Genomic DNA, 23,812 nt, shown 5'->3' with positions numbered 1-23,812 from the left:
TGTTTGTTTTTTTTAATTAAGTAAAAATAAAATAAATAATACATTCACATCCTTTGTCAGGCCACATTTAGTCTGTTCACTGGTTGTATGGGCAGCATTATCCAGTCTACAGATGTGAATATTACATCTGTAAATATTTTTCCTACTTGCCTTTTCTTAACGCAGCCGTTCATGTGCAGACCGCGTAACTTTGCAGGTCAAATTTGTAGCATTTTAGTTTTTTTGTTGTTGTTGTTTTTTTTGTCCAGTTTTTCATATTTGAATAAACAATTCTGACCAATCAAACCACTCCATTTAGCAACAAGTGCTCCTGGCTCAAAGCACACACCGGTACAGAGTACTCAGTTAGGGCTGTGCGGTATGACCAAAATCTCATATCCCGATATCAGACATTTCTCATCCGTGGCTCGGGGGGTTGGGAAGCGCATCTGTAACCGGAAGGTTGCTGGTTCGATCCCCGGCCTCTCTGTCCTGGTCGTTGTGTCCTTGGGCAAGACACTTTACCCTACCGCCTACTGGTGTTGGCCAGAGGGGTCGATGGCGCGATATGGCCTCGCTTCTGTCAGTCTGCCCCAGGGCAGCTGTGGCTACAACCGTAGCTGCCTCCACCAGTGTGTGAATGTGAGAGTGAATGAATAGTGGCATTGTAAAGCGCTTTGGGTGCCTTGAAAAGCGCTATATAAATCCAATCCATTATTATTATTATTAAAATAGTGCATTTTCTGTCAATTCTGTGAATCTCGGGCAACTCGACTTGTGTGAAATGTTTTCAGCTGGCCGTTGTGTACCTGGAGTCGAGTGTTTTCACCGATGCATGACACTAAATAAAAGTTGTAACGGCTGCCATTTTCTTTGTATGTATTACATGCTGTGCTGCGGGGAAAAGCCTGTTCTAATGTTTGAGTCTAAGGTTTGTTTTGAGCACCTTACGGGTGAGAAGCAAAAAAAAGGAGGTAAACTCTCTCCATGCTCTTTCTGCTGGTATTCTCTGTGCCTGCATCCACACGGTGACCATCCAAACAATGAAAAAATAAGCCGTGTATTTTGCACCACGTAACAAACGATAGTTTATAATATGAAACGATAGACGTTTTGATTTTGTCATATCGCACAGCCCTATGCTCAATGATATGGAAATAGTACAATGACCCTATTTTTAGCTCAGACAGGCAGCTAGACACTGCTGCGGGTCAGTCCTCTGCCTCTTTGATGTGATTCCAACTTTGCTAAGAAGAACACTGACATCGCTGACATCCAAAGGTGGTATCGATACAGCCTCAACTCCTGGATCAAACCATGAAATTCTCCCTGCTGCTGCCTTCACCTGAGAATTGGATGAACCCAGAATCTCAGTTTCTTCCTTTTCTTGTTCAGAAACATGTGAACCAACTTTTGCAGTGCATTTTTCACAGAAACAGACTGCTTTCAGTGTGTATACGCTTTACACGACCAGTTTGTACCTAAAAAAAAAAAAACAAAAAAAAAACAACAATTTATTTATTTATTAATTTTTTTCGTGACACTTTGTGTATAAAGGCCTTAAATCCGCGCACACAGAGATATGTCTGTTTTTAAGCTCAGTGTCTCATTGTGCCGTGCAGATGACCTGATGGCAGACCAAAGGATGGACATCTCGTCTACAATGACCGACTTCATGTCCCCCAGCTCCACTGACCTCATCTCCAGTTCCATCAGCACGCCTGGCATGGACTACACCCGCAAAAGGAAAGGCAGCACCACCGACTACCAGTAAGTAGACAAGGAAGGAAGAGAAGCTCAAATGCTCACTTTATTGGTAATATAAACATATTTGCTACTACCGCTTGACTTACCAGCAGTGGTGAAAAATATGCAGACTGAGAATTATGGGAAGAAGTGATAAAGTGAAATGACTAGATACACTCAGAGTCTTATTAACCATGTCTGATTATGGAGACACAAAGTCTTTTGCATTAATTACTGCAGGTGTGCTACAATATTCATAACATCTGTGTCCTTAAACACTATTAGCCAATGTTGCTAACACTTTACACGTTGTTTAAAACAAAACATAATGATCTGAATCATTCAGTGACAAAAAATTGATTAATAAATTTGTGTTTCTTTGCAGAATTGATGGCTTCTCATTTGAGTAAGTTCAAACATGACTCGATGTTAGTAGATCTAGCAAACTCAATCAATCAGCCTGAAATGCCACTGAACCCTCACACATAATCTTTTGCACCATGAAATATTGAACAGACTGAAAAGCAAACCTACTCAACCCAGTGAACCCTTTGTGAAGTGCTCTGGTTATTTGAATGTGTTCCTGTGGTCTTGCTGAAACTTATATCTCCTGTTTTCTCCTTCTCAGCGACATGGACCCAGATAAAGATAAACTGGGCAGGTAAGGTGCCGTTATTGCCATGGCGATAGAGCTTTAATCTGCTGAATGTGTCTGTTTATTGCTCTTGAAATAACTTGCTCCTGACACGATTGGGTTCCCTGTTGAGTTCAACTTAAAGGGCCCGTTGAGCCAAATCATAACGTTCGTGTTTTCACACTCACATTTGTGAATCTTAGAGATCTGTATTTGGATGTTTCAGTGCCCACATAAATACAGAGGAGGTGAATGGAGGTTTTACACTGGATGCTGCTCAGAGTGTTGAGAGATGTTATTTTTAACAACAGCAGCTCTTACTAGAATAAATCCATGTTGCTCTGAATATTACACAGATTCCAAGGTTTGTCCTTTAGAGCACAATAGAGAACGATCGGGTAATAAACACCCAGTAAAGATGTTTAATTTTTCCGGCACGAGGACTTTTGCCATGATCTATATGACCAAATCTGACACGTCAGAGTTTTTCACCATGTTAGGACTGCATGTTCGATCATTTAATTGCATCGGACGTCATCAGTGCAATTTAATTTCACTTAACAGGGAAAGAAAATTCATAAAAATTCATAAAAAAGTCATAAAATTAAAGCAAAGTTTCCCTCCAGGGGAAAATCTCTTGCACACTGCACTGTGACACCAAAGCCAATCGAGGAGAACCAGTTCACTACTGTACAGACATGTCTGCAGTTCAGCTGGGGGTGCAGTAGGGAGTGCTGCCTGAAGGAGAGTGAATGACGTAGTCACGTTACATAGCAACTTAAGGGGCTTTGGATGTATTACTTTAACCCTTTGGTTTTACTGAACTAAGTGCTCGCCACACACTGGATTAGACAAATCGTCCACTAGCAGAAATAACCCAAAAAAGACACAGACAATGCAGAGTTTGGAGAGATGCTTTATCTCAAAATAAAGTCAGTCTCCTGACTTTTTAGTTTAACTCGTCCTAATTGTTTTTGGAAAGTCAAGGAATCATTTGTATGTGCTATGAAGTCATCGTCTGGGTGTGTCTGTTGAGTGGAGTGGACATTTCCCTTGTTGTTGCTCTTTTTTCTTAACTGTAAATATGAGATAAAGAGATGTGTCATGTTTGTACTGCATTAGTCATCAGATTTGCCCTCTTCTTGCACATTTTAAAGTATGTGCTATCGCATTAACTTAACAATCAAACCCTTCAGTCCTCTCTGATTTCTCTCTCTAATTCTTTCTCTGTTTGTCTTTTCAGTGACCAACAGGGCAGGATTAAGAATGCCAGGTATAAACACTCCTTTCTCTCTCTCCCATTCCCCCTTACCTGCTAAGCTCCCTTGCATGAATTAAATGTCACTCTGTGGATGGGGACAGAGAGATCTTTGTGCACACTGATAATAAGAAACTTTATACATTGAAGTGTATAGATCCAAGCATTATGTGGAAGGGGACTGTAAAAGCAAACCTAATTGCTAAAGCCAAGCTGTCTTTCTCTTACATGGAAAGAATTCTCTTTAGCTGCTTCTGTGCAAAGCGAGAGCAGACAAGCAGGAAGGATAGAACTTTATAGTCGCGGAGAATCGGCAGAACAACAAAAACTGGATTTCTTCATGTCTCTTGAGGCTATGTTTTCTTTGCGTCTTGCTAGCTGATCATGTTAGACAGGACTATGAATGCGTAGACAGTGGAGTCTGTTGGATAAGGTGCCTGATCATGCTTTCCTGTTGAGATCAGGTTTAGGAGTTTGTATTTTGTAGAGCAGGTAAAGTTCAGCCATGCTGATTTATTATTATTTACTGTGGATTTCTGCTAGCAAGATGGCTTTTTTGATGTCTGATGTCTTCTCCCGCACAGAGAGGCTCATAGCCAGATTGAGAAACGTCGCAGAGACAAGATGAACAGCTTCATCGATGAGCTGGCGTCACTGGTGCCCACCTGCAATGCCATGTCCCGCAAGCTGGATAAACTGACAGTCCTCCGGATGGCTGTCCAACACATGAAGACGCTCAGAGGTTAGAATCAACTGGGAGGGTTGGCGAGGCAACGAAGTGAAAGGTCTTCTCATTCAAACACTTGCTCGCATCAGTTTTTGTGCTAACATGTGAAATATGAGCTGTTGAGGACCTGAGGGTTTTAATCCCAGTTAAATTAAGATTAAACAACGAAACATATTCATAAACATGGGAAACGTGAGAGGTTTTTACTGATCAGGTGACAAATAAAGAAGATAATTGATGATTGATCCCTAATCGGGGAACGGGCAGGTCAGGATAGTTAAGATGGACCGCTGTTAAAATGTGAAGGTCAGTGGGGGCTGGTCAGTTGATATTGCTAATCCTTTGGTAAACATTGTGTGTAATTCTTAAAGGAAGATAAATTTATGGCACTCAAAGCAAATAAGATTAAGTGGGAGCATACAGCTTTCTAAAAAGGCTCTTATGTGTGCAGGTGCAGCCAACCCGTACACAGAGGCAAACTACAAGCCTTCCTTCCTCTCAGATGATGAACTGAAGCACTTGATACTAAGGGTGAGTGGAAAAATCAAAAATAATTAAAGGTGCTTTTTATAACTATACAAAGGGGGGAAAAAACTCCAGAAATGAACTTTTAATCCAGTTTTTAACGTTCTGTTTAATAATGCAGGCTGCTGATGGCTTCCTGTTTGTCGTCGGATGCGATCGTGGCAAGATCCTGTTTGTTTCTGAATCCGTGTACAAGATTCTCAACTACAGCCAGGTACGCTGGCAGCCTGAGGAATGAAGGGATCTTTTTGTTAATGATGGAGGATTTTTAAGCCACCTTAAAAGGCTTTACTGTGAATCTGCTCACTCATTATTACGACACAAACAAGTGGACAATTCATAGCCAGCAAACATCTATGTCTATCCATCCTAATTTGAAATTCCACAAATTAAACGATTTAAATTTATTCATCTTTCTCTCTCCTCTCAAGAATGACCTGATAGGTCAGAGCCTGTTTGACTACCTTCACCCCAAGGACATCGCCAAGGTCAAAGAGCAGCTGTCGTCCTCTGATACAGCCCCACGAGAGAGACTCATCGATGCTAAAAGTAAGCAAAAATGGGACGTGTGTAATCTGTTTTGTAGAGCCAAGAGTTTGGTCAATGCCGTTAAAATCTGGTGTGAAAAGGAACCCCGTATAGGGAACTGAAGGCTAGAAACAGTCAGAGTGCATTTTCTCAAAGGAAAAGCCTGTTGCTTTAACGATGGCAAACACAGCTGGAGGTAAAACAGGGGAAGTGTGCATCATAAGAATAGAAAATGCAACCAAGAGCTCCAAATGGATTTATTTTCCACATGTGCGTTTCCTTTGTTATTTGTGTGCAAGTCCTTCTTTCTAAAATTGCAGAGGCTTGAAAGAATAGTCGTTTTCTGTTGACTGATTATTTCTTTTCCTTTATTTTCGCAGCTGGTCTTCCTGTGAAGACGGACATCACCCCCGGTCCTTCTCGACTCTGTTCTGGAGCCAGGCGGTCATTTTTCTGCAGGATGAAGTGCAACAGGCCGTCTGTCAAAGTAGAAGATAAAGACTTTCCCTCCACCTGCTCTAAGAAAAAAGGTAGCGCGCCATCGTCTTCATTACAACCTGACAACCTTCCTCTCTGTCAGAGCACCACCTGAAAAAGCTCTGTGCTTATCAGCTCTCTGGTCCCTTTCTGACATCCACTCATTTCTGTAAATCTGATGTCTCTGCTTGTCAGTGCTGTTTCTGTATGGGTGGACTGATCACAGCCTTGTGGAAAGCTGTGACAGCAATCTTATGAAGCGCGTGCAGTCAAGTTACCGCTTATTCTTTTGGAGATTGGTGTCTAGATCTGACAAAAAGTAACCGCTGAAGTTAGTTTGTTGTTCCCAGTTGCTTCTAAAACTCTTTATTGTAAGTTAATGACATACCTGCAGGGTCCATGTGCAAGCATCTCTAAATAAAGAAGGATGCACTGATTTATGCACGCAGCACTACAGCAAGAACTTAATTACCCCTTACACAGAGATAGGACTGGTCAGGATCTATGGTGCGTTTTTCCCTTAACAATTATCTAAGGGTGTAGATGCACCATCATGACTACATGTAGGATGTAGCATCTGTAATTATAAGTATCAGTCGTATTAAACAAACTCTCATTTCAAGCATTTTACATCACTGTCAGGCCTAAAGGGTAAATGGTGTTGCTGCTGTGGCTCGTTTCTCCCACATCGTCTGACAGAACGGGTGAGGAGCATTAACATAAAAATAAGCCACGTCTGAATTGCGGAGAGCTTCCACTATATCAGCTCGATGAAGCCAGCAGTGTTTTGCATCCCGTGTCTTAAAAGACCTTTGGAGCGGCTTCTCTCTCGTCTCTATTTACATCTCACACAGTGCTTTGTAAATATCTCCATCACCTCCTTATGAAACTCGTTTCCTGGTGTTCTTGTTCTTCTATTTTTAGGTTCACATCCTTTTCATAACAAGGAATTGCACCTCAGTTGGCATGAGAGCATGGTGTTTATTTAACCTTTATTTACCCGCTCTATATTGTCAAAAACAAATTCTAGAGAAAAAAAAAGACAGACATTTTTTTTGTTAATGTGTTTTTTTTTATTACTTAGTTTTTAATAAAGGTTTTACATATTTTTACAACAGAAAAGGAAAACAACAAACAACCAAAAACAACAATAACAAAACAAGCAGTCGACTGGAAAGCACAGCTTTTTCCCACAAAGCAATTCTGGCAGTGAGAACATGACTTTATATTCATGAATTGACAGCACATCTACAGATGTAAGAGCAGCTTAGGAGAGGCATGCAGAAGTTTATATAGATGTGAGTAGGCACAAACAGGAGAAAGAAAAAATAAATTAAATTCAAAAAACAAAACAACATTCTAATTTCGGATATATTTCAACCACTTGTCCCATCTCGTGGTATAAATATTAGCTTGCAGCCTTAACAAAAAGGTAAGTTTTTTTTCCATTTTATGAATCTCCTCAACAACGCTCAACCAGTCGTCCAGAACAAGGGGGTCAGTACAGAGCCACTTACGAGTAATTGCTTTTTTTGCAGCAGCAGTAAGAATCTTCAGGAGATATTTGTCATTGCTTGTTAATTCTTCGGGTAGGTCTCCTAAATAAAATGTTATGACAGGCCGTTGTTTTGATTTAAAGCCTATAGTCTGTTCTATCTTTGATATAACATCTTCCCAAAATTTAGAAAGTTTTCGACACGACCAGAATATGTGGGTATGGTTTGCAACAGTTTCCCCACAGCTCCTCCAGCATGAAGAATTTCCCCTGTTAATGTGTTTTATACATTTTATCATAAAAAGATTTAATAGTTTTCTGTTCTCCAACTTTTATTATTTCATTTTGAGAAAATTCACATTAAATTTAGTTTGACATTCTTAAATGTCTGCTTAGATTTTAGTGTTTGAAAAGGTTACATTTTTGGTCGGCTTTTATTAGTTTAACTATTCAAATTTTTCTTCATATTATAATGAAAACGATACATTTGACAGTTATCAACTTTTTTCTCGTCTTTTATACTAGAACTGGCTAAAATAGATGCATCCTATTTCAGTAATGCATGAGGGCTCAGGTGGAGAACCTATAGCAGTGATTATTTATTCATGTTTCAGGTATTTCTTTTGTGTTTAAGTAGTTATTTGAATGATGTGTTTTCTGTGTATGAATGCGTCCTATTACCCGACGAGAGGACCGAGTTCATTTATTCATTTGAAAACCTTTTAATTAATCAGCAAAGCTTACACGCCATAAAAGAATCTCACCAGTGATAATCTTTGAAAATAGGGCTGCCTCTGAAAGTCAGAGCTATGAAGCATCAATCAAAGATGCTTTCAGTTGAGTGAGACTGCGAGCGCTTATCTGCAAACAACATGCGCTGCACTTGTAGATGAGAGGAGCGGAAACCTGAGGCGGAGGGCCTTTTTTTCCTGATAGGCGGTTGCTCAGAAGAAGATTTTTACCGCAATCTTTATAATCTTTATTAACTGCTTCTATAATTTAAAGGGGAAGAAGAAGCCAGGTGCTGATAATCAAATGCACTCGATAAACTGATGAGCAAGAATGACTACCTCTGTAAAAGCAGAAGTTGTGCAGTTTGCTTCTATGGAGCATTCAGGAAGGTGATAACATAACGCTATAATCTTCCCAGAATTCACCCCAAGGTCAGACTGTGCAATGCTCGAAGGCACTACAAATAACCCAGGAGCTACATCTCCGGCTTAACATGTTAACTGTTAAAGTTCATAACGTTATATTTAGAAAAAGACTGAACAGAACAAGTGTGGCTTGTTTGGGATTGTTGTTAGCAGGAAGTTTCCACACGGCTTCTGATCCAAAGTGAAGCTTGGCTTCAATGGACAACAAAGGAGGGGTGATGGTTTGGGCTTGTTTACGTTATTGAGTTGATCATGAACTCAGCTGTATACACAGGTATTCTAGAGTCATATCTGAGGCCGTCTGCCCCTTAATAAATCTTGGAAATGACGAAATTGGGTCGTGTGACACGACAGCGATCCCCTGCACAGCAGCAAATCTACAGCTGGATGGCTGGAAAGAAAGTATCAAGCTGTTTCTTCTGACTTACGATTACTTCAGTTGGACTTTTATTGTGAAGAGATCCACAGAGTGAAAATGTGAAGATGGATTTTTATTCTCGCAAGATGACAACGTTCGCCAAAACGTGAACTTTGGCCTAACTACCTTAACAGTTTGCTTTGTTGTTGATTGTGATGGACCGAGCAGTGAAGGAAACTTAGGCACAGGTTAAAGTCCAAAAAAATGATTTTTTATTTAACCCAAAAACATAATTGGTTAAATCATGCAAAAAGAATCAAAATCTTGGGCCCATAAAAGAGGTCAAAATAACAGAACTCTACTCAAAGTTGACAACACTACTGATAACTCAAACAAACTGACCTAACTTAACGAGACAAAGGGGAAACTTAAATAGTGGCTGATGAAGGGGTAAAACACACAAAACCTAACTAAACCAAACATAATTAACTCCAATTCCCCCCCATGGTCCCGAGTTATGGCATGAACCAATTTGCAGTCTTCCTTTAAAGCTCGCTCCGCCCCTTTTCCACCTCTTGGCTCCTTAATCAAGGGACTGGAACAGCTGCAACTAAGGTAACTCAGAAAACAAAAGATTAATCATACATAACAGTGTAAACTAAAATGTGCGCACTTATTTTAGAATGCAGTGTTATGTGGATATGTGAATGAATTCTAAACCAAAACCAGTTATTTATTGTCCTGTAAATTAATTCCTATATTTAAAGAAAGACAAATGTGAATGCGATGTTACTTATAAGCCTCTACACTAACATGGTGGGTGTTACCACTGTGTGGCTGTAAGTGCAGCCATCACATTGATGAACAGTTGCATTGGGCCAGTAAAAGTCCAGACCTCACCCTGAATGTAATGATGAGGTTGGACCTTAAGATTCAGCTGTGCTGAGCAAATGCCTAAAAATCTCAATGAACTGAGGTAACACTGTAAAGTAGAGTGGACGGGCCAAAATTGATCCACAACAGTGTGTAAGGCTGATTAAATCATACAGAAAACAGTTTAGTTCTGCCGGTGTCACGCTCTGCCTCCGGCTCATTTCTGCAGAGTTGGTCCAAACAGTGAAAGTTAACACAAAAACAGCTAAAGCAAAAATGAATTTTAACTCTGAGCAAGAACCAGACTATCATTTAACAACATCACAAACTACTAGAAAATGTTATGTTGCAATTAAAAAGCACTGAGGTAATTTAATTTGAACAGAAACACGTTAATCAAGTAAAAATATATGAACGACAACAACACTTTTGAGGTTATTGTGACCTGCTGAATCACATTTAACTGACCAAATTCTGATTTGTGTGACTCTTATTTGGAAATTGCACCTGGGCTGTTCTGGCAACCTCTATATCATACTTCATTAGCTGTGTGCCAAGCAGGTCAGGGCTGAAAGCAGTCTGAGTCAGCTCGGCAGATGGTGGTTTCAGCCGTGGAGAATTAGCTGGAACACATCGGAGTGCAGATTAACATCACGCCTGGACTCGAGTTTTTAAGATTAAAAATCAAAGGTTTAGAACATGACACGAACGGAGCCTCGGTCGCTCAATTTTCCTCGTCGGAAAGTGGAAAGTGGAAAGTGACGCACGGGACATTTGCACTTTGATCAGTCAATATAAGAAGATTTTCCTGGAATACATTGCAGCATGTGTGCTCCACTGGTCTAAGAGCAAATGAAAACATGGCTGGCTGCGTTTGGAGCTACTTAGTAGCTTATTGAGGAACTGGAGTGTAAAACGTCTTTTATAATCAGAGGAACATGCCAAGAAGTAGAAGTACTCCCATCTTCATAGAGAGTGGAAAGGTGTTCCAGATGGTTTGTGCGTTTGCAGAGGAGGGATGGCAGATATACTGGACAAAGGCTGTTGAAGATGAAGTTGCCAGGCAGGAGGTTCTTGTAGTTTCTAATCTTGTAGTTTTATGGCAAAGAGCAAGAAATAAACAGCCCTGAAAATCACAGATGGGCTCATTTGTCAAAAATAGTTTAAAGAGGGTACGAGCCAAAGTCCACACAGCACTCGCTGATTAACTGTGATCCTTCAGTCCTGCAGGGACGACCGTATGATTTGTCTTCAAGGGTTCAGCCTCGTGTTTTGATTTGTATTTGATAATTAGCCGTAACTGCATCACTGCTGTGGCTTCCTCAGCGTTTTGTAAGAGATTTTGAATCAATCAGCCAAACTGTTCAGATGTGGGTTCATAATCAAAAATAAATCCCATCACATTCAGTTCAGTGAACTGAAAAAAACGCTCCATCATACCCCACAGCATGGTGACGGTATCCCACTAAGATGGCCCTGCTTATTTCTAATTTTAACGCCTCTCTCTCGCGTCTCTTCACTCTCATTACAGCCGACCGTAAGAGCTTCTGCACTATCCACAGCACGGGCTACTTGAAGAGCTGGCCACCTACCAAGATGGGTCTCGACGAAGACAATGAACCCGACAACGAGGGCTGCAACCTGAGCTGCCTGGTGGCCATCGGCCGCCTGCACCCCCACATCGTCCCCCAGCCCAGCCTGGCAGACATCAGGGTGAAGCCGACAGAGTACGTCTCCCGGCACGCCATCGACGGCAAGTTCGTCTTCGTCGACCAGAGGTGAGAGGCAAAAGAGCGTTAAAGGGGAGAGCCGAATAGGTCACCTCGTCTTGATTTATGTGACAGGACAGTAAAGTTCAGCTGCTTGCATACTCGCGTGATTTTCAAGGTCGCATTTCCCTCAGCTTATCCTCAGAGTCGCCTGCTTATTGATAGATTTAGAGAGCAAAAGATTAGATAGTAAAAGGATAAAGTGGCCAAAAATTGAACCGACTGTAATTTTGATATGAGAGTTTGATATGAAATTGCCTCCTGAAGGGTGGAGGGGTGAGAGCTGTGAGGAAATATGGATTCAGAGAAATCGAAATAACTTGTAGTGCATAAAATGTCAGAGCAGAGCCACAAATAGTCGACTTTTACCTGCAGCGCTGTGTCATTTAGCACAGCCTTTGTTAGCAACAAACACGATGGAGTCAAATACAGCCCTGTTTAGGATGCGGTGATTTTTGAGTTTTTAATTTTAGCTGTTTAGATGAACACATTATGTTTCAGTACACACCAGGGTTTTAATAGTTTTGCAATTTTCATTAGTTTTTATTTTTATTTAGTTTTGACTTCAGATTTTCAATTTTATATCAGTTTTAATTAGTTTTTACCAATTGTTTGCTAGTTTAGTTTAGTTTAGTAGTTTTTATTTTTTTGAAAATCCTTAGTTTCAGTTTAGTTTTGATTAGTTTCAGTTATAGTTTTAGTTGTGTTTGCAATAATTAAGTGTAACAAAATCCCAGTTTCATCATATCAGTCATTCTGCTCATCCTTGGGTATGTTGCTATTCCAGCTACCATACTGCACCCTGGACAGGTCGCCTGTCTGTCGCAGGGCTAACATGCAGAGACAGGCAACTCACATTCCCACCTATGGGTTCTTTAAATAAATAAATAAAGGCAGATGAACAACCATTGATACCAGGCAACTATAAAATGTATATCTTGGCCCCAATGAGACTATTAACTCTCGCAGCACCGGGTGTTCGTAATTTTGGTTCAAGTGAATTGATAAACTTTTTGAAGGTAATTGACTCACACAGTTGTGTAGATATCCCCGTCCTGTTGTCTCGGGATGCATCACGCTGCCTTGCCTGGGGTTAGCTTCTGTTTTCTGGGGATGAGGGTTGAGTGTGCTCCCTTACCTTCTCAAGGTAAGCTAGGTTAGCCTTCTTGTGTGAGCTTTTCAAGTGCACTTTAAGGTTTGTGGGATTTTTTTCCCTTTAGAAATGTCCCTCATAATTTGTCTCTTTCCACTACAAGACACTTGCTTTATCCAAAACACAGTCATATTCAAAGTAATCCCAAATTGGACTCTGGCGCTTTCTTCCGACTTTTCCTGACATGATTCTGCGCGTGGACGGAGCAGCAACACAGACGACTCGACTAACGTGCTGCCACCTGCTGGCATAATGAGACACAGCAAGAAAAAAATCTGGAAACTAAACTTCATTTTCACCCTTGACTATTGTATGACACGCACACATCAATGAAAACTAAACACATTTTTACTATAAATTCAGTTAATTTTTTAGTTAGTTTTGTGAACACTCGTTCCAGTTTTAGTTAGTTTTCCTTTTTTTGTTTTTATTTTTATTTCCGTTAACGAAAATGTTTTTTCACTTCTAGTTTTCGTTATTTCGTTAGTTTTCGTTAACGATAATAACCTTGGTACACACTGATTTCTCTTAGAGCTGTGTTACAACCGGCCTTTAGTACAGATGAAAAGCTTTTCAGTTAAATGAGTTTTATTCTAGCTTCAGGTTTCAGGACAGAGTGATCTGCTTTAGGGTGATTCACTATCTTAGAAAACCTTTGTTGCCCATAATTAAGACTCTCACCAGCAGCTGCAAGCGAACAATCCTCTTTGTGTCTGTGTGTTCTTCCAGAGCCACAGCCATCCTCGCCTACCTACCCCAGGAGCTGCTGGGAACTTCCTTCTATGAGTATTTCCACCAGGACGACATCAGCCACCTGGCAGAATGTCATAGACAAGGTGCTTTCTGAGAAACCTCTAAAATCCCTGTTAGAGTTTAATAGAGAAGATGTGAACGAATGAATGAATGCTAGTGTGCTCACTGCGAATGTATCGCAAATGTCCACAGTGCTACAGATGAGGGAGAAGATCAACACCAACTGTTACAAGTTCAAGATCAAAGATGGCTCCTTCATCACGTTAAGAAGCAGATGGTTCAGCTTTATGAACCCCTGGACCAAGGAGGTGGAGTACATCGTGTCTACCAACACTGTGGTGTCGTAAGTATCTGAAAACGCATTTTATTTGCTTTACCTGGAAGTTTTTAAGGTATAAACAAAAATATTTTGGCTCTCTGATGACTCTGGTACATCACCTGTGCGCTTCCCCCCCCCTTCTTCAGGTGTCCTATGATGGAGGGATCAGATTACCCTCAGTCTGCTGCCTCTCCACAGAGTATGGACAGCGTCCTGACCTCAGAGGGTAAATGACTCCCTTCATTCTTTCACTCCCTGCTTATTTATCAAAAACATCAGCCCATGTCCACAGTTATTCTCCACAGTGCATACATTCTTCTTCTCTTGATTGCTGCTGATTGGTAGGTGGGGGGAGGCGGGCGCTGCAGACGGTGCCTGGTATCCCCGGCGGCACAAGAGCGGGAGCTGGGAAGATTGGACGCATGATTGCTGAGGAAGTGATGGAGATCCAGAGGTGAGAATAGGAGGATTTCTGTGGTTTTTACATCTCAAACCAGTCGAGCAGAAAACCAGCGTTGGTGCTCTAATGGAAAATCACCGTGGCCTAGTTTCTTACTCGGATCGTGCTGATAGAGGTGACGCAGAGAATGAATTATCAGGTATTACAAGCCAGCTGTACACGCTGGCAGGTGAGTGTATGACAAACCATATGCAGGATTTTCCCTCATTTTTTTGCACTGAATCATTTCAAATGTCAGGTTACAATAAAATGGAGAATAGGCACATGTTCTGTGCCGTCTAAAGTAGGACAGTGTGTTCGCGCTGCAGGCTCTTCTCCTCGCTTTGTGAAACTTCAAGGCTAATGATGAAACCCAGCCAAAATACCACAGACTGTCTCTACTGATAAACGATCGCCCGATTGTTATGGCAGTTCTGAAACATGATTGTGTTCAGTGAGGCTGATAGAAGAGGGACTTTTTTTATTTGGGGTTTTCATGTGCTGGAAGATTTTTTGGATTTTAGGGAAAGATGCTGTTTGACCGTCTGAGACTGGTCAAATACGATACATACACACGTGTGTGTAATTACTCGTGCAGTACGTGTGAACATGCACATTTTCTTTTATCCTTTAGGACAAAAAAATAACAAGGCAATAATTGGCTGCCTCTTTAGCAAATGCACGGAGGATTAGTCGTCCTTGTTCTGCTCTGGCATGTCACATAAGAGAGCAGCATGAAGACATTCTCCACCTGGTTCTGAGGCAGGGAAACAAATTCTTGTTGCCAGCTGCAAACCTCGTAGAGTCTCTCCAAGCATGACGAGGGATTTACCGACCTGATATTTAAATCTGAAGTGTGTTTGATCTGGACTCACAAAGCTGTTTCAGGTATAATCTGTTCAGTTCTTCTTCTATTTAGTGTGTGATACCTCAGCGCTGCACTGGTTGCTAGGAGAAGAAACCACAAAGGATCAGCATACATGCAATGGAAAAACCTTTCTTTAAGTGTTTGAGAGCATTTAACGTAGTCACAAAATAAATAGGCTTATTGTAGCACTAGCATCGTGTTGGTACTTGATATCGACTCTACGAATACCTGGATGGTGTACTTGTTGTGTTTCGTGTACTTGTACTTTTCAGTTCGTTCAAAATGGCGAGTGTGAATACAGGAATAGACGATTGGAGACAGCCTAGATCTGATTCAGAAACACTGCTGTTATCTGTTTCTCCCTATCAGGATTCGAGGCTCCTCCCCCTCCAGCTGTGGCTCCAGCCCTCTGAATATTACCAGCACACCTCCACCCGACACCTGCTCCCCAGGGGGCAAGAAGGTAACACACACACACACCTAATTGACCTGAAAGCAGTTTAATTTGTGTGCTTCTCTGTGAACGTGCACTGTGGTGAGGGCCACGTGCTCGGGGTTCCTGCAGGACATTTAAAAAAAACAAACAAACTTCATATATCTGTAAATAAAACATCAAAAATAGTCTTTAGATGTCCTTTATTTTGAGATGGTGTCTTTAAAAGTCCCTACCAGTGTTGCCAACTTAGCGACTTTGTCGCTATATTTAGCGAGTTTTCAGACCCCCTAGCGACTTTTTTTCCAAGAAAAGTCGCTAAAAAAAGACGTGAAAGCGCATATCGCTCTCAACAAGCAGCGGGTGCTGTAACGCAGTCAGTTCTGCTTTTACTCTTTTACTCTTATGCTGTTTTGTGGATCAGGTTTAAAACTACTTATAAACACACACACAAAGTAACTCCACCAGAGTGCCTATTTCGGGTCACTTTTGCCGGTCCAAGCCCGGGTAAAGGAGCAGGGTTGGAATTGTGACATTACAAAAAACAATAATTGCTAAAAGAAATTTAATTTGTAGTTCTAAATAAATTCTAAATGCATTTAGGACGTTTTTTGCTCACTTTATGTCTCGTCCACGATGTTATTTCTCTCTCCAGCAGCGTAGGTTACAATTACATTAGCATGACCAATTATGCAAATTAGGTGATGACGTCATTTAGCGACTTCTAGCGACTTTTAGGACAGCCAAAAGCGATTTTCCTTACTGAGGAGTTGGCAACACTGGTCCCTACTAATAAAATAATTCTGTAAATCACTTGCTCGGTATTGTCATCTCTCGGTTGTCGTGCACATTTATTTATTTTAGGATAAAATTAAACAGTTTGACCCTCCAGGGCAGGGATGTCAAACTCCTTTTACAATGTGGGACAAATCCAGACTCTGAGCTGAATCAGTGAAACTACACGATAAATGTCTGTGATGGTTCTTAGTCATTCAGGTCATCGTAGTCTGAGCTTCTTGAAGATGATTCACTTCTCAGATGAGAGGTGAAACATCTTCAAGAAGCTCCTTAGACTACACGATAAATGTGTATAATTACAGAAAAGGTTCTGGTAGTTCTTTGCCCAGACGGTATAACATTTTTATTAATTCAGAGAAAACGTCCTGTGTTCTTAATATACAATTAATCATCATTTTATATAGTAAATACGGAAAAACCAGGAACTTTATGTCATTTAAGTGTTTATCTATTACCTAATTACTTTGCTGTGTGAATGGCAATTAATCGGGGTTCTCTATCATTAGGAGAAGTTGTAAAACTTATGAAAAACAGTTAAAACTTCAAATCTATGCACTCCTTCACATATTTTAGAGCCACCCAGTGGGCTGGAGTCTTTCAGAGGCCAACTCTGGGCCTCAGGCTTCATGTTTGACACCACTGCTCTAGCTCCTGCACTACTAACAGAATAACTGTCCTCGTCTCTACTTTAGACATAATTGCATTGTTGAAACACCAAACTCGTCTGGTCTAATCTTAGTATTTATAGTGCACTTCATGGGTCTGTCTAAAACCTGAAAAAAATGCCCCTAAAGCAAACCCAGAAGAGCAAAATGAAAAAGAACTTGATTTTAATCGTTCAGGGTTGTAAACAGGTCACAGTAGGCTTAAGGGCTTTTATTTTGAAAGGCACAGAGAGGAATAACCCATCAGCTGGGCTGCTAAAGCAGCAGCTGAGGTTTATTTTGAAGGAGGAACATTGCTTTCAGGTATGCTTGGTGAAAGAAACTAGTCCTAGTCTTCTCTCATAACAAGTTTCAGGTTTATTAGAATTTTACTCGCGTGCCATCAGCTTCCTGTTTTAATGATAAAAATGCTGCTTGTACCAGTTTAACATGTGTAGACAAGTTCATGCTTCCGCGAACCTCAGCGTCAGTGAATAAGTTCAATGTTTTTACATTAAACTGATGTTTACTCGTGTCGTCTCTGCAGATTCAGAACGGAGGGACGCCCGAGCTGCCCAGCACGGGGATGCTTCCTGGACCCGACTCTGTTGGCTACCCCTACTCCAACCAGTCCATCATGAGTAAGTCGCTGAGTAAATCTGTCGTTTTATGATTATCTCCTCTTCATCAGTCACCTTCTTAACAAGTTTCTCTCTCTAAAGGTGACAACTCCCACCTGAGCATAGACATCATGGACGAGCCCGGTTCCAGCAGCCCCAGCAACGACGAAGCGGCCATGGCTGTCATTATGTCCCTGCTGGAGGCGGACGCTGGCCTCGGGGGGCCCGTCGACTTCAGCGACCTACCCTGGCCGTTGTGAGGAAGCCGGGAGGGACGAGCCGGAGCTGCTGACGCGGGGTCGACGTCTGGTTGCCACGTTTTCCAACCTGTGTGCATGACGGCGCCGCAAAAATGTCCATCTTAACAAAAAAAAGGAAGAAAAAAAACGCTCTGTAGATACAGAGGAGATCCTCTCTCTTTAGGTGTCCATCAGACTGGATGGCCGTTAGGTTTCACCCCCAAGTTTTTGGTTCGTCATTCCCTGCAGGTGGAGCTGAGGGTCCTGTTAAGATGCTAATTTTTCCAGTGCTGGTTTTCTAACGTTGCCACGGTGAGAAGCCATTTCTCTAACAACGGCGGTGCTGACATGTCGATGCTCCTTCACTCTCTACCCCATCAACCCAAATTAACAGAAGCCCCCCCCACCCTCTCTGAGGTTTCCCTGTAGGATACTGTACAAGCACGGGGACGTGAACACACAACAGAAGATGCTCAGAGGACCTTTATCCCCAAAACTCCACTACCAGGTGTATCTCACGTATTTAAATTCTTCCTTCTCTTTTGTAAAGACTGAATTGTTTTGGAAGGCACCACCCAGCTGCTGTTTCCAGAGTTTACGCAAACTTTTACTCCAAGCTGCTCATCCTCGTCTGTTTCCTCAGAAATATCGAACTTCTCAGTTTCCTTCTGTGTTCACTCAAACAGCCTGCAGTGCTTCTGAGAGAGGCATTAGGAAGCTAGAAAAAAAGGCAAAAGCGCTGGAATCGAGGGGAAGTTGTTGGGTTGAGGGTCCCTGTGTGTGTGCCTGTGTGTGTGTGTGTGTGTTGAGAAACAGACCAGTAAGGTTTAACAGGTTGGCCTGTGTGGCCTTGCTTATAAATCAAACTGATCTTTTTACTATTTACTGTTATTTTCTAGTGAATGCAGACATGCTTCCCATACGGAAGAAGGAGGAATAAGATGGCAAATATAATAAAAATCCCAGCAGTAAGCGAGACGGGTGTGCAGGAGCTCCGTTAGGTCGGGGTTCCCCGCGTCACATGTTCCCGTCTATTTAAAAGGCGCTGGTGAAATAAAGCAGGCGTGCATAGATTTAAGAGGGACTAAACACAGCCACGGGTCTAAACTCACACACACCTACCAAGGACTAAACGCCACACGGCTGCAGTAATAACACGACCTAGTCGATGGTACTGCCACTGTCTGCTTGCGCATGAACATGAAAGATCAAAAAATGCAGACAGTGGCTGCAGTGGTTTTATCTGGTTCTTATTCTAGAACTTAATCTTTCTCTTCAGCCCACAGAGCGGTTCTTCCTCATACCGATCCAAATGCTCTCTGCAGGTAGACGGCGTGGACGCAGTGTAATGTAGGATCTCCACGGATGAGTCCATGTGGTCACAGAGAACAGGCAGGCGAGCAGACGTCCACACAGATCCTCACTCACTGATTACAAAGCCTCGAAGGTCCGTTTGGTTCGTAATTTGTGACAAATTTGCATCACTCAGACTCGAGCAGACTCTAGAATCGTCATCTTTACCGAGTTCCCAGCTCGCCTGCTGCACTTGCAGTTTTAAATCTTTGCATTATTGGCAAGTGATGCTTTATTAATCAACGTTAAGCTTTTTCCTTTCACCACTGAAGCTTTTTAAATGACTGGTGCTCAGTAGTGATCTTAAGTCCAAACTACTGAAGCCATCTATTTAAAAGAAAAGAAAAAAGTGCCAAATCTTTTATTTGCGTTAAGTTTCTCCCCAAAGAAGAAAGAGGAGGGAAAAACCCAACCGATCCAAGACCCAAACCTTGAGAGAATGTCGGCAGCGTCTGCAGCTCGACGCGCTGCCAGAGAGTCAAGCTCAGTCCTTAATCAGCTTAGCCAACTGAAAATCTCCAATCTGTCGTAAATGTTTTGATTTCTATTGGACCAAAAAGGCTAAAAAGTGTAAATCTACTCCCATCATTCATTATTTCAAAAACAAGGCCTATAAACACAGGTGCAACTGCGCTGAACCTAAATCCCCGTTAAGTATCGAGCAGCGCAGTCCCACAGGGAGACCCATAAACCAGCTCTGAATATAAGACAGTCTTGGTGCATAGATTGACCTACAATGCTGGAATCTTTCAAAGGAATAATAAAAAAAAAAAGACCATCAGCGAAGATCTGTTCGTCCTCGTGGACGGCCTCCTGCTCGTTTATCTTTGGTGGGCTTCTGAGCGTTTGCAGCGAGTGCTCCGCAGGAGAGGAGCGAACAGCTGGAGTGAAGCTCTGACAGCTGTCAGAACAAAGAACGAGGCTTTAATGGGGGGGGGAAAGGTGGTTAATTGAGTCCGGTGGGAGCAGCAGCTGTATGGGCGGGCACAGTTGATGTGCTCGACAGCAAACCAGGACTGTTCAAGTGCTCCTCCATGAGGAAATGTTCTTCACTGCCATTTTATTGACAATGCGGGAGGCGACGCGGCGTCAGCCTGCTAACATGAAAACCAATAAGCTTGGGTTACAGGGTCTCCACCTGCTCACCCCCTCACTGATCCTTCAGCCTCTCAGTCTTGTGTTGAACTGTGTTCTCAGCAGAGGGGACTGGATGGGCTCTTTGGGCTTTACTTTACACCACCCACAGAAGGATCCACCCCTTTTTTTAACCAGCCTGGGTGGGGCTAAAAGAAGCTGAAAAAACCCCCCAAAAAACCTCTCAGCTGATTTATTTGCAGACTTGCCCGACTGCAGTTACTCTTAAATTTGGTCTTTTTTTGCCCGTTTCACCCAACTGTTAATTCAAACTAACTGCTGGTGAACAAAGAGGACTTTGTAACGAAGATGGAGCTCACCAACATCTCTAATCGCTTCCTGCAACAGTTTCTGGGGGTCACGAGAGATTTGTAGTAGCCTTTTTTTCCCCCTCGATGATGAAGATGATCCCTAATTTGACCTCTTCACCTCTCTGCTGTCACAGCCCCGGGCCTTTGTGTTGTCCGATAAATTAGAGGCAGACATGACAAAAACCAAAAGAAGCAAAGACACAATCAGATTTGCCTTTTAACTTTCTGAAATCTATTTTGGAAACAAAAAAAAATTAATTAGATGTTTGGAAATATTTTTTTAATGGCGCTGCATTATAAATACATTATGAAGGCTCCGGTTTGGAGTCGCAGAGATAACGCCTGGATTTGAGTATGAAAGACGAAATCCCAGAGATGCATTTAAAATAAGTAAATAAATAAAAAAAACACAGAAACAAAAGAAGTTTTCTTCATCGCTCATTTGCAAAGCATAAACAAAAGTAAACTGTGTTCTTGTGTATGACATGAAAAAGGTCTTTAAAGGGCTGATGTATAGCTTCTCAGCTTCTCACCGTGACCAGCACGTTCTTATACAAACACGAGGCTTCCTGTCAAACTTGGAACACTTTTGATGTGGGCGGGGCTAACACTTGAGGAAAATACTTTTTCATGATGGGTTTTCTGTTTTTAACTTTCAAAGAAAATACATGTGAGACACAAGCTGGGCTAATACAAGTCACCTGTTTTCTTTCCACGTGGGCAGACAATGTTAACATCGACCAACTGTGGCAACAGCTTTTAAAAGAAATCCTTATCTGAGGAGGCTGAACGCTGCGACAGTGGCAGCTGCAGCACCAGCTGCTGTTTGGACCTCAGCCGCTTAAGTTTAAGCCGGGCTCAGACTCCGCCTCCGCCGTGCTCCTCCAATCAGGCAGCAGCTGGCAAGGTCCCCTCTGTATCTGTTCTAGTGGGTTTGTTTCTGTTTTAAGTGTTTCTACTCTACACACTACAATAAAGTGTTCTCCTTGTTGATATCTCCCTGCCCCACCTGACGATAATGTATCAAATCTTTAAATATTATCATGTTAAGAGTATACTTTATGCAAATATATATGAGTATGATGAGTGTATTGTATGTATCAGCAGTGAAATATTTTTCAAATAAAATTATTTGTTTCTGTCATCGAGGATTCGCTCGTGTTTAGTTGCTTGCTGGCTTCTTTCACAACTCTCAGCCAATCGGTGAAGCCCGCTGATATTTTTATATGGTGTTGCCATCCAGCTCGGGCAGAATCTGCAACAGAGAAACGCAGCTGCTGCTTCTCCGCCGCCACAGGCAGCTGAATAGAGCTGAGCGGTTAAAGCACACTTCAGCAGGACAAAGAGCTTGTAGGTTAACCCAAGAGGTTCGTCGTGGTTTGCTTCCCGCGGCCCTGTAAAGTTGCTCAAAGCACGAGCAGACACTGCGGACGCACATTAAATAATCATGGTTACAGTGGAAGCAGCGTATCTATATTTGATCTGTCCGGCCGAGGTTGGGTCGTTTTCCTGCTACTGAGCATTTCTTTCATCCTCTGCCAAAGCTTCACAAAACCTCAGATGCCGCTTTAAAAATTGAAAGTAAAGTTTCTTCTTGAGACTCTGCGTGTTATGAGAAGGCATCTGAATTTGAATATTTCAAAACTTTCAGTGCTGCTGTATCTGGAGGGATGTCTTCTAAAGCTGAGTCACTGCACGCCGATCACATCTGCAGGCTTCAAACATCACTAATCACGCAGCTTGGAAGCAGTGTGCAGCGCCAAGACCTGGATGTAAAGCTGTTATAATAGCAGAAGGCTTCAGCAGGCAGGCTTGCATTCAAATGACACAGTGTTTGACTTATTAATGAGTGATTAACATGTAAACAGCCAGTGTTGGAAACATCCGAGGTGGAGATTTTAATCACCATAAGCACCTTAGGGTTCGAGAGGACTCATTTTCTGCCATGTATATACTTATAGCCACTTTATTAGGTACACCTTTTCAGCTAATTGTTAATATATACCTAATCTAAGTAAATCTATAATCAGCCAATCACATGGCAGCAACCTGCTGAAGCTCAAACCAAGCATCAGAATAAAAGAAAGGTGACTTTTAATGTTGTTGCTGCCAGATGGGCTAATTTGAGTATTTCAGAAACAGCTGATCTGCTGGGATTTTCCCACAGAACCATCTTTCAGGTTTAGAGGTTCAGATGGTCTCAAGTATTGCTGCTGACCATGTCTATCCCTTTATGACAGGGGTGGGCAATTCCAGTCCTCGAGGGCCGGTGTCCTGCAGGTTTTAGATCTCAGCTCGGGTCAACACACCTGAATCACATGATTAGTTCGTTACCAGGCCTCTGGAGAACTTCAGGACATGTTGACTGTATCCCAATTCAGGGTCTGCAGCCTTAAAGATCCTCAAGGGCCGCGTACTTAAAGACCGCTAAGGCCGGAAGTGCGAGGCTTGTGAAATGGGACGGTCTAGCCTCCGTTGCGCTGCCCAGGTTGCCTAGCAACCATGATACTGACAGCTGGAAACGTTTCATACAGCTTTGTTTGACAGAAATGAAGGAGAAAATCTTTTGTTCATTTGTTTGTACATGAGCTTTGATCATTCTCTGTAAGATTAAGCTCAGCTATTGAACGGCGTATATTTTAAAGTAAAGGCTTTAAAACCAAGTTAGTACAAACGTCACTAATGTCACATAACTTTGCCAACATGTGGCCAACAGTAATGTTTTAATGTTCTTCGTTATTAAACATTTGCACATAAATAAGTGACATGATATTCAGTACTTACTTAAAGTTTACTCTTCCGGCGCCCCTCATCCGCTGTTTTTTTTCCGGCAAAATTATCCACACCCACCGCCGCGCTATGCATTCTGGTATATGTTGGGCCACGAAGTCTACACCGCCACGTCCTTAAACTTCAGGGAAATGAAGGACGCATTTGAGGGCCGCATTTCGAGCAGCCTTCGAATTGGGACAGCCTTCGTCGCGTCGCGGTGACGTAATCGGCCTTAAAATGCGGCCTTTAAGGCTGCAGACCCTGAATTGGGATACAGCCGTTGAGGAGTTAATTTAGCCATTTAAATCAGCTGTGTTGGTTCAAGGACACATATAAAACCTGCAGGGACACCGGCCCTCGAGGCCTAGAGTTGCCCACCCCTGCTTTATGACCACAGCGTAGCTTCCAGCAGGATGACACACCGTGTCACCACACAAAGCTCAAATCGTC

At 42.2% G+C, this 23,812-nt stretch overlaps 1 protein-coding gene across 2 annotated transcripts in view; it reads left to right on the top strand.

Moving 5' to 3' along the window:
• Window positions 1–20,957, top strand: part of LOC146513597 (basic helix-loop-helix ARNT-like protein 1) — a 35,902-nt gene extending 14,945 nt beyond the window's left edge. For both annotated transcript variants that reach the window (XM_085169164.1, XM_085169165.1), the window contains exons 4-20: window positions 1,602–1,749; window positions 2,111–2,131; window positions 2,354–2,386; window positions 3,603–3,632; window positions 4,202–4,359; window positions 4,796–4,875; window positions 4,991–5,083; window positions 5,301–5,418; window positions 5,778–5,927; window positions 11,289–11,535; window positions 13,409–13,515; window positions 13,625–13,775; window positions 13,898–13,977; window positions 14,097–14,205; window positions 15,428–15,521; window positions 17,481–17,574; window positions 17,656–20,957. In XM_085169164.1, coding sequence (XP_085025290.1) covers window positions 1,602–1,749; window positions 2,111–2,131; window positions 2,354–2,386; window positions 3,603–3,632; window positions 4,202–4,359; window positions 4,796–4,875; window positions 4,991–5,083; window positions 5,301–5,418; window positions 5,778–5,927; window positions 11,289–11,535; window positions 13,409–13,515; window positions 13,625–13,775; window positions 13,898–13,977; window positions 14,097–14,205; window positions 15,428–15,521; window positions 17,481–17,574; window positions 17,656–17,813 — 1,871 coding nt within the window. In that variant the 3' untranslated portion in view covers window positions 17,814–20,957. The remainder of the gene's footprint in view (window positions 1–1,601; window positions 1,750–2,110; window positions 2,132–2,353; window positions 2,387–3,602; window positions 3,633–4,201; window positions 4,360–4,795; window positions 4,876–4,990; window positions 5,084–5,300; window positions 5,419–5,777; window positions 5,928–11,288; window positions 11,536–13,408; window positions 13,516–13,624; window positions 13,776–13,897; window positions 13,978–14,096; window positions 14,206–15,427; window positions 15,522–17,480; window positions 17,575–17,655) is intronic.
• The last annotated feature ends 2,855 nt before the right edge of the window (window positions 20,958–23,812 follow it).

The sequence above is a fragment of the Neolamprologus multifasciatus genome, chromosome 7, assembly GCF_963576455.1.
Source record: "Neolamprologus multifasciatus chromosome 7, fNeoMul1.2, whole genome shotgun sequence".
NCBI lineage: Eukaryota > Metazoa > Chordata > Actinopteri > Cichliformes > Cichlidae > Neolamprologus > Neolamprologus multifasciatus.
Note: the sequence above shows the minus strand (reverse complement) of the source record. Positions and strands in the feature narration are given on the sequence as shown.